Source organism: Herpailurus yagouaroundi, unplaced genomic scaffold, assembly GCF_014898765.1.
Source record: "Herpailurus yagouaroundi ecotype Mexico unplaced genomic scaffold, PumYag 28, whole genome shotgun sequence".
Lineage (NCBI taxonomy): Eukaryota > Metazoa > Chordata > Mammalia > Carnivora > Felidae > Herpailurus > Herpailurus yagouaroundi.
Window position 1 is genome coordinate 6739946 of NW_024412376.1, and position 10241 is coordinate 6750186.

Consider the following 10241-nt stretch of genomic DNA (forward strand, 5'->3'; position numbering starts at 1 on the left):
TATGCAAAAAAACCCCCCAGAAAACCAAAAGAACTTGGAATCATACGTTGCACCACATACAAAATTAACTCAAAGTGAATAATGAAGCTTAATATAAAACTGAACACTATAGAACTGCTAAGAGAAAATCTGTGATTTGAACTATAGAGAAATATTTTTCAGACACAACACCAAAAGCACAGTATTGATAAACTGGGCTTCGTTAAATTAGAAACTTGGGCCCTTCAAAAAACACTGTTAAGAGAATGAAAAGACAAGCAACAGAGTGGAAGAAAACACTTGCAAAGCATGTATCTGATAAAGGACTAGTCAGAATATATAAAGAATTCTCTTGTCTTAAAAGTGAAAAAATCCAATTAGAAAATGGCAAAAGACTTCAACAGACACTTCACCAAAGAAGATAAACAGATGCAACCATGTGAAAAGATGTTCAACATCATAAGCCATTAAGATAATGCAAGGACACTACCACATACCTACTAGAACGGCTAAAATTAAAAGACTGACTGTGTTAAGTGTGGGCAAAGATGTGGAAGAACTCGAGCACTGCTTGTGGGAATGTACGACGGCACAACCACTTTGGAAGATGGCTTGGCAGTTTCTTAGAAAGTTAAACATACACGATGGGTACAGGGTTTCAGTTTTGAGAGGGGAAAACAGTTCTAGAGGATAGAAAGTAGTGATGGCTGCAAACAATATGAATGTACTTAATGCCTTTAAACTGGATACTTAAAAATAGTTAAAGGTGATAAGTTTTATGTTATGTGTACTTTCTCAGAATTAAAAAAAAAATTAAACATATACTTATTGTGAGATTCAGCCATTCTACTCCTAGGTATTTATTTTAAGAGATAAGAAGAAGTCCATATGGGGTGCCTGGGTGGCTCAGTTGGCTAAGCATCTGACTTCAGTTCAGGTCATGATCTTATGGTTCATGGGTTCAAGCCCTGCGTTGGGGTCTGTGCTGATAGCTCTCAGCTTGGAGCCTGCTTGAGATTCTGCGTCTCCCTCTCTGCCTTTCCCCTGCTCGTGCTCTGTGTCTTTCTTCTTCTTCTCTCTCTCAAAAATAAATATTAAAAAAAAAAAGTCCATACAAAGATGTTCATAGCAGCTTTTTTTCCGCCACTGCCGTAACAATTTTATTTGTCATGGCCCCACATTAGAAGCAACCCAAATGTCCATCAGTGGGTGAATGGATAAAGCAATAAAAAGGAGTGAACTACTGATACACAAATCAACATGATGAACCTCAAAATAATTATGCTGAGTGGAAGAAGTCAGACAAAAAAAAAGTACATACTTTATATTTCCATTTATATAAAACTCTTAGCAAGGTAAACTAATCTACAGTGACAGAAAGCAGGTAAGTAGTGTTGGAGGAGGGGAGTGGGGAGGAGCGGAAAGAAGGGGTTATTACAAAGGGCATGAGGAATCTTTTTGGGGTGATGAATGTGTTCACTATTTTGACTGTGGTGATGGTTTTACAAGTACAAACATACATCAAAACTAATCAAATTGTGCACTTTAAATATATACAATTTACTACAGGTCAATTATACTTCAAAAAAGCTGCTTAAAAAAATACAGGTTATTTTAGAAACCTTCGAGAGAAGTAAGTATTCAGTTCCTCAGACAGATCTCCACAGGTCATTGTCATATGGTTAAGTTCTTTTGCAGTTAATTCTTAATTGTACTTTACTGTATATTGTATTTTATATACAATATATACTGTATTTGATTTACTGTATATTATTATATTTCATTTACCATAGTCTTACATCCAGAGGGAAAAGGAGAAAAATGTCTCCCTTGCCCACTGAATAATTTTATGGGCTACAATTCCTTATAACTTATTTGGAAGACTACCAAATGATACCTAACACAAAGTAGGGTAGGTTTCCAAGTACATACAACCCAGTCAATGGTGAATTCATTCTGTTCTTGGTATGAGGCTTTTTCCTTATACTAAGCACTTAACATTTTTTTCCCCAAAACTCCAAAACACAAACGGTGAATTAGGACTATTCTAAAAGCTGTTCTCTTTTTCACAGAAAGTAGCATAAGTAGTATAATGATAGAGAAATTTTGTCTTCATGTTTAGAATTTTATCTTACCCATCAATTTGTTGACATTTTGTTTCTGTAGGTGGCCAATGAAGTGCCATTTGATCTCAGGACACGAAGACAGAATCTGAAGGAAAAAAGGTAACCATGTCTGACTCAGAATTTATGAAGGCCATGCCGGCTCAAATACCTTACACACTCCCTTCTGACTTCTCATGTCTACGCAATAAACTGCTATCGCCCTCTTCAGCTGGGCTCCTAAGGATACTACTACCTAAGGCTTCTGCTCTGTTCCTCTTCCTTATTCCCATTAGCTCCCTCCATCTTTTAGATATCATCCATTAAGGGCGAACTGATTATGGGGCACCTGGCTGGCTCAGTTGGTAGAGCATGCGACTTGTGATCTCAGGGTCATGAGTTCAAACCCCATGGTGGGTGTGGAGACTTCTTTAAAAAACAAAAAATGAAAAAAACCCCAAGAAAGATGAACTGAGTAAAGCTTTCCAATCTCAGAGGATCCAGGATTATAGCAAGCTCCTAAATTACCATATCCAAAAAGCTGCAAAGGAGATGACTATAGTCTTAGTTTTAATAAAGAAAGAAAATCTAGCTGAGATTTATTTGGAGCTCGAGGTGAACGGAGACATTTCTACTGCCAGTCAACCTTGCTATAAAACCCAACCACCAACAAGGGTCTAACTTTCAACTGCGGAGCCAAGATTAGATGCAAACTCAAGAATTCAGATATTCACTTACTTTGGGATTTGATGCTTTTTCTAGCAGTTCTTGAACCTGAAGGGTAAAAACAGAACAAGTGAGAAGCCTGGCAATCACAACTCTTCCAGAGGGAGTTTGGAAAAGGGATCTTACGTAGTTCTCCCCGAAAGTGCGCTGGCCATGACTGTAGGCTTCAATCACCATATCTGCAGGTTTGGTTTTGCTGACTGCTACTAGTCGGGGCTGGATGGCTGGGAGATCCTGCCAAGAGAGAAAGAGCCCAATGGGTGAACGTTTAGGAATATTATTCCAGTGACTTCTATAAGATAGACCCTGTAGGATCAGCTGGCATAGGTCTTAACTTGACATTTGGTAAGCTCCATTATTCTTATACTGGAGGGGGACCAGTATCAAATAATGTTGATCAAATGTCTTTCAAATGCATGGCATCCAAATCTAATATGGTAGCTACTTTAATACCTGGCAAAACACAGTTCTCTCTCAGGAGACCTGGGAAGGTAAGTAAAAGCAGTATTTCCTTAAAATGCGGTCTTTGACCAACTGCATCAGCATCATCTGGGTACCACTCCAGACTTACTGACTCTGAATCTCTGGGGCTGGAGTCTAAGAATTTCCTTTTTTTTTAATTAAAAAAAAAATTTTTTTTTTTTTTTTTTTTTTTTTTTTTAAATTTGAGAGAGAGCACAAGTGGGGGAGGAGGGTTAGAAGGACACAGAGAGAATCTTAAGCAGGTCCCATGACCAGCATGGAGCCTGATGTGGGACTCGATCCTATGACCCTGGGATTATGACTGGAGCTGAAATCAAGAGTCGGACTCTCAACCGACTGAGTCACCCAGGCGCCCCCGAGAATCTCCTTTTTAAACAAACTCTTCAGATGATGCTCTTGCATGCCAACTTTGGAGGTTTAAGAATCAGTTTGTTAAGGGAAGGCATTACTCTCTGACTAGAGGGGATACCACTTCTGGCTTCTGAAACCCCAAGGTTAAATTTTGGAAACTCATTCTGGTCCTGGTATATTCAATAATATTGCCCCCCCCCCCCAAAAGTGGCCTGTGTAGGGTAGCTATGTAATTTATTGTTCAATCTAATTAAGAACCAGCAGCAGAACTGAGGCAGGGACACCACAAACTCTGGACTGAGGGTTAGGCCCATATGACCCTCTTACAGCCATCACGTAAAGAGCAGGGCTTCCCTGAACTCTGCTGCAATCAAATCTATACAGAGGCAACAAGAGATCCACCTATCCTCATATAGCTCAGTTTTCACACAGCCGATGACCCTCTGCAATTTTTACAGAATCACTGTATTTTCAAAGGCTCTAAAGATTCAGATCCATTAGCAAAAAGTTCCAGCTTCCTTCTGAGGGATGATGCATCACCAGCCTTTTATGAGATCACGTCATAGCTCCTAGGATTACGTTGACGAATTGATGACTTCCAGAGAGAAAAGTGGAACAGGCGGCCCATCCACCTGTGGAGTTATGCTGGGAGAACTTCCCAGAGTGATGTTTATTAGGGAGATCCCTAGCTTTCCTTGGAGAATCGCCGAGAATCATAGAACATTAATGCCTTAATGACTGGCTTAAAAGGCAGTCAGAGCTCATTCCGTTGCCTATCCAGGTGAGGAAACTCCAGGCCAGAGCAGTTGAGTGACTTAGTTCAAGGTAAGCCAAGGAAAGACTACACTGATACAGATCTTCTGTCTCCAGAACAGCATTCTGAGTTCTGACACCATAAATGCTTGATGGGGGAAACTCTGACCTCTCTGTTCAGTTGTGTCTCACTCCACACCATTGGCTTAAACTTGCAGTGAGGGGGAGCAGACACTGACCCTTGATCTAATGAAATTCCCAGAGGAGACAAAATATATTAGAAGGGGCGGGGGGAATCTCCCTCTAGACTGCTTGGGATTGGATGTCAGCCCCCCTCGAGTCCAAACGTGCTATGCAGCTCTGGGGTCTCCAGAACCCGGCCCGTCCACCGTCTCTTTCACCTCCGGGTGGAGCTGACTGTTCCTGAGCACCTACTAGCAGTCAGACGCTGCCACACACGTGATCTGGGGATCTGGCCTCCTCTGGGTGCTCCTGTAGTAAACGTCTCCTCTTGTAGCCTCTGGGCACGGGACTGGCGCTGCTCCTGTCCGCTAAGGCTGTTGGCCACGACACGAGGTGGGACGGGCAATGGTCACGCTGCTGGGGGACTGGTCATTTTCCCGGGTAGTGGATACCTTCTGCTCCAACTAAGCCAACCTCCAGAAAACCTGACAGACTCACGGCGAGGTGGCTGGCTGAGGACACCGTTCGCTAAGCGTTTTGGGGGCTCTGCAACCCGAGCCAAAGTCAAGGCGGAAGGACGGCTCCCGCCCCTCCGGGAGACCCCTCTGCGTCACCGTGACGACCCATTCCCACGCAGGTGTTTCCCCCTCCTCAAAGCAGCCGCCCACCATCCCCACGCTGTCCCCTTCCTCACCCGCGGCCGCCGCGCCACCGCCTGCTGCACGCGCTCGTTCACTGCCCGAAGTGCGAACCCGACTCCCAGCTCCGCCGACATGCTGCCAGCTCTCCACATCCCCCGGGACGAACGCAGAGCCCCAGACCCGGGAGCCCCCCCAGGCAGAGACCACCTTCCGGTCCCGCCCAGTTCACGGCTGGTGTGACCCAATCGCAGCTCACCACTGAGTCGTCTCACCCAATCGACACCGGGCAGCGCGGGGGCGGGACGGGGGCAGTGTGGCGGGAGGCCCCACCCCGCCGCGGCGGCCATCTTGGGGAGGTCGTCCCGGCCTTACTGGGGACAGCCTGGCCCCGCTCTGGAGGCGGCGCTCCGGAGGCGGGGGTGGGTGTGGGGAGGCCGGCCTGACGTGGTTCCGGTGCCCCCTGGCAAGCCTTGCCAGTCCTCCTGCCTGAGCCACGGTCCCCGTCCCCGCGGGAGCTTCTTGACGCAAAAAACGCGGCCTGTTCCGGGGTCCTGGTTCCTTTCTAAAAGACCCACATTTTTGCCGGTCCCTGGCGTTGAGAGAGCTGTGAGTTAAGATTTCTGTGCGCGGGGACCAGGGTTCGAAGCTGCTAGAGCCGGAGACATGGCTGCTGGTGTCTCAGATGAGGCTCGTGAGGAACCCTTAAGAGACAGAAAACAGTTTCTGGAGGAAACGGCACGATTCACTTATATGGTTATTCTTGTCATCCTTGTCACCAGTGCTGTCAAATAGCAATATGATGCGATCCACACATGTATTCAAAGAATTACCAACAGGCGCAGAAAAAGTAAGACATTTTAATGAATACATTAAACACCACGTTAAAACCCAGTACCTCCAAGGTAAGGTTTCGGTATGTAACCAATAGGAAACCTTACTGAGATCTTTTTAAGCGTACGTAATTTACAAAACCCGGTGCAGAGTTTTGACTTACCGCATGCCCCAGTTCGGGCTATCCATTATTTCAAGAGATTGGTGACCACCTGCGGTAGCGCTGCCTTATCAGAGGGCACAGGTGGCCTTGGACCGCCTAGCATGAGCTCCGCACACATTCAGTCCAGTCTTGAGTGTCCTTATGTGTCCAGCTCTGGGCAGTGTGAAGGTCATAAACATGGCGAGGAGCCAAACAATGTAAAGGCTAACACAGTAAAATACGAAGTTTAATAGATGGTGAAATAGTAGGTGCTGTGGGCGGGTAGAGAGAATTCTGTTACGGAAAGTGCTTTTGGCTGTACTGTTTAAAGATTCTCAAACGTTTCAACTGGCTGGAGTGGGACGCTATTATGTTGGAGAAAGGGCCAAAGTGCATCCCCCAGGTTGTCTTGGGGTGACTGGGCTTACTTCAAATCTTCAGGAAATAAAGGGCAATATTCTTTCTTCTATTACCATCTCCCCAGGCCCCAGGAACTGAGATAAAATTTCATATGTTGTGTTCCGGAAAATCACTTTGAGCAGAACCGAGGGTGCTTGCCATCAAGAACTACTTTGGGGGAAGTTTCTGTTTCCAGGTAACTGGGGGTATCTGTAAATTAGGGTTGTCAAAATGGCTCTGGACTTGATAATTTCTACTCCTGACAAAATGATAAAAATTTTAAAAATGACTAGAATAATTATTCATGGTGTGTATATAATAGACCCTTGCTCTAGAGAGATGGAGTCGAAAGGTCTGGGGCTAGGCAGTGGTCACTGGTGAAACAAAAGGGATTACAGTGATGGAGACCATGTTGAAGAGATGTATAAAGGAAGCATTGGGTGAACCTGACATAAAGTGACGCGCTATTTGGAAAACATTTAAAAAACGGTAACACCTCATCAGAGCTAAAGGATGTACAATCCAGGTGATAGGTTATTACGATAACAAGTAGGAGTAACTTCATAGGTCAGGTGTCGTCTTTGAATTCTAAGGTCAACCTCCCCACCCCGGCCTCCACTGTTGAATGTGTGCATGGCTCCCAAAAAGGCATCAGGAGAGTGATTTGAACTTTCTTTTTTTTTTTTTTTTTTAATTTTTTTTTTTCAACGTTTATTTATTTTTGGGACAGAGAGAGACAGAGCATGAACGGGCGAGGGGCAGAGAGAGAGGGAGACACAGAATCGGAAACAGGCTCTAGGCTCTGAGCCATCAGCCCAGAGCCCGACGCGGGGCTCGAACTCACGGACCGTGAGATCGTGACCTGGTTGAAGTCGGACGCTTAACCGACTGCGCCACCCAGGCGCCCCTGAACTTTCAAGTTAATAAGGATAGTGGTGCCAAGATTGGGTAGTGGTGGCACAGGATTGACACACCGAATTTTGGCTTCATTGTTGAACTGGCATCTTGGATAAGTTACTGAAGTTCTTAGTTTTTCCTTTATAAAATGGAGTCACAATCTCCTTCAGAGCTGCAGGGGGGGATCAATCAAGATAACGTGTTAACACCCTTAGTAGAGTGCTCTGCCAAAGCGAGTGCAAAAACGTTCAACACGTGAGTTCCTCCACCCTTCTTATCTATTCAGTCAACATTTATTGAGGCATTTCTCTGTAAAGGTACCTTTGGGGAGACCAGGATGAGTAAGACAGGCTTTACTACGGATTCATTTCTAAGATGCTTTTCATCGCTAACCTTCTATAACTCTATGGAAATAAATGGAAGTAAAGGCAAAAAGATCAAGGTGACCCCGGTCTCATCATTTCACATTTTCCAATTTCTTTACTTCTTAGCTATGCTTTTGAATGAATTGTATTCCACTTTTTTCTCCTGGTTTTCCTTTTTAATTTCTTCTCTTCCTCTTTCTGGGACATCAACCATGTAATTTATTTAACCTTTCATTCTTCCCTACCACCTAATCCTTAAAAAATGGAAGTCCACAATCACATCATCACCAGCAACTGTCTTTACATTGCTCTGACAGTTTGCAAGGATAAAGGGGAGAAGAGAAAGATTAAAAAGCCAAATACCCAGAGGAACAGATTATATAATTTTATAAAAATCTAGTATACTTATTCATCCTAAAGGCCATCAAGTGTTTAAAAAATTCACCTCTATAGTCTGAGGCCCTGAATTATGGGAAATGCATTCATGGATTTTAAAACTGTTTTCCTTCTGCGCATACTGTGATTCTTTCGGGGATAAAAAGAGATAAAATAATAGAAAATTAATGTTGCCTGGTTACTTGGCTCTAAAGAGAAATGGAGAAATAATGTCTGTGCCCCAGTTTAAATGAATTGAGGTAGAGAAACCATGACAACAATCCCTCAGCAAACATACTGTCACATTTGGCTTTTGAAATGTGAATATAGATTCTAGAACCACAGACCTAGGGAGGACCTTTAGAGATCATTTGATCTTTCATACAGAATTAGAATGACATTTAAACCCTCCAAACAGCATAGAATCTCCCCAATTTTTGAAAAGCATCAGAGAAAATATTATTCATGTTAATCCCTGGATTTATTTCCTATTTGCACACAACTACTTTTCTGGATTTCAAATTTTAGCTGGTCTTATCTCAAGTAGAATCTTTTAAAAAATACTTCATTCTACAAACTAATTTCCTCTTCTCTGGTCTCTGGGGAGCTAGAGGATACCTAGCCAACCATTATGCAACTTCTATGAATGTGAAGTCGCTAAATTCCCCTTATGCCTTTTATGGGGTCAACCCATGGGCTTTATTTTCTTACTTTTTACATTTTGGTCTTAGCATTTTGCTTTGCTAGCCTCCTCAACTCTTTTTATTTTTTATTAAAAATTTTTTTTAATGTCTTATTTTATTTATGAGAGATACAGAGCTTGTGCGTGGGAAGGGCAGAGAGAGAGGGAGATCGGGAATCCGAAGCAGGCTCCAGGCTCTGAGCTGTCAGCTCAGCACAGAGCCCAAAGCGGGGCTCAAATGCACGAACCAAGAGATCATGACATGAGCCAGAGTCAGATGCTCACTACTGACCGAGCCACCCAGGTGCCCCACCTCAACTGTTTTTAAATCAGAGAACTGGGAGTTCTCCACAGGACCAAACCTACTTACTTTTTACATATGCCATTTCTGTAGAAGCTGTATTCTTAATACTGTTTGCTGCATTCTAATATTGTTCCCCTTTCCCTCTCTGTGCCGGGCAGTCTGTAATCTTATAGTGGTACCCACTTTATAGTTGTATGCTTCCTAGGCCTGTTTTTCCAAATGATTGAAAATGTTATTTCTGAGCACTTACCCACAGTAGGCACAGTGCTAACCCCTTCACATGCGTTATTTCATTTCCTCCACTCACCCCATTTTATAGATGAGGAAACTGAGGCTCAGAGAGGTTAAAGAATTTAAGGCCATACACCTAAAAAATGGTAGAGCAGGGATCTAAATCATGGCAGTCTAACGCCAGTAACTACATTCTTAACTTACCTGTTCAATTGTAAGTTTATAGTATTTGCGTAGCAGCTCTGAAACCAATAGAAAAAGTTTGGGAGCATCATTAAAAAAAAAAAAAAAAACTCAGAAAGACTGGGCTAGGGTTGCCAAGTTTGGCAAATAAAAATATAGGATATCCAGTTAAGTGTGCATTTCATATAAATAATATATTTTTAGTGTGTCTCATGCAGTGTTTGAGACATCCTTACACTAAAAATTATTAGTTGTTCATGTGAAATTCAGACTGAACGGAGCACCCTGTATTTTGTTTGGCAGCCTTAGGCTGGGCGGCTTTCCGGAGTAGAGACTGTGACTTTCTCACTAAATTGATATCAAAATGAGTTTTGGCTCAACTCAAGGTATCTCTGCCCTTTGGGGAAGTGCAGCCACTATGGATTCTTTAAAATCAGCAACCTCTACAGCACCTACCCAGAGTCATGCCAAGCTTACAGATTAGTTGTTTACTGTTTCTACATTGATGATGGGGGTATTCGTCTGAATATATTTATGTATATATATATATTTTAAAGTTTACTTTTGAGAGAGAGAAAGCACGTACAAGTGAGGGGGTGGGGGGAGGGAGGGAG

General features: G+C 43.3%; 1 protein-coding gene, 1 long non-coding RNA gene and 1 other non-coding gene across 4 annotated transcripts in view; 2 read left to right on the plus strand and 1 right to left on the minus strand.

The window, feature by feature from the left end:
* PLPBP (pyridoxal phosphate binding protein) overlaps positions 1-5424 on the minus strand; it is a 19053-nt gene extending 13629 nt beyond the window's left edge. The window contains exons 1-5 of one of the 2 annotated variants that reach the window (XM_040460052.1): positions 5272-5388; positions 4830-5062; positions 2934-3041; positions 2820-2855; positions 2115-2190 (exon numbers count right to left, since the gene is read on the minus strand). In XM_040460052.1, coding sequence (XP_040315986.1) covers positions 2115-2190; positions 2820-2855; positions 2934-2984 — 163 coding nt within the window. In that variant the 5' untranslated portion in view covers positions 2985-3041; positions 4830-5062; positions 5272-5388. Of the gene's footprint in view, positions 1-2114; positions 2191-2819; positions 2856-2933; positions 3042-4829; positions 5063-5271 lie in introns of both variants that reach the window. The other variant, XM_040460007.1, reaches the window with a different exon arrangement.
* TRNAT-UGU (transfer RNA threonine (anticodon UGU)) lies at positions 2429-2501 on the plus strand. The gene has a single exon. It is a non-coding gene; the product is annotated as a tRNA-Thr (tRNA).
* A 181-nt stretch (positions 5425-5605) lies between the features above and the next one.
* Positions 5606-10203, plus strand: LOC121020366 (uncharacterized). The gene is made up of 3 exons (XR_005786115.1): positions 5606-6065; positions 6676-6786; positions 9931-10203. It is a non-coding gene; the product is annotated as an uncharacterized LOC121020366 (long non-coding RNA).
* Positions 10204-10241: the final 38 nt, after the last annotated feature.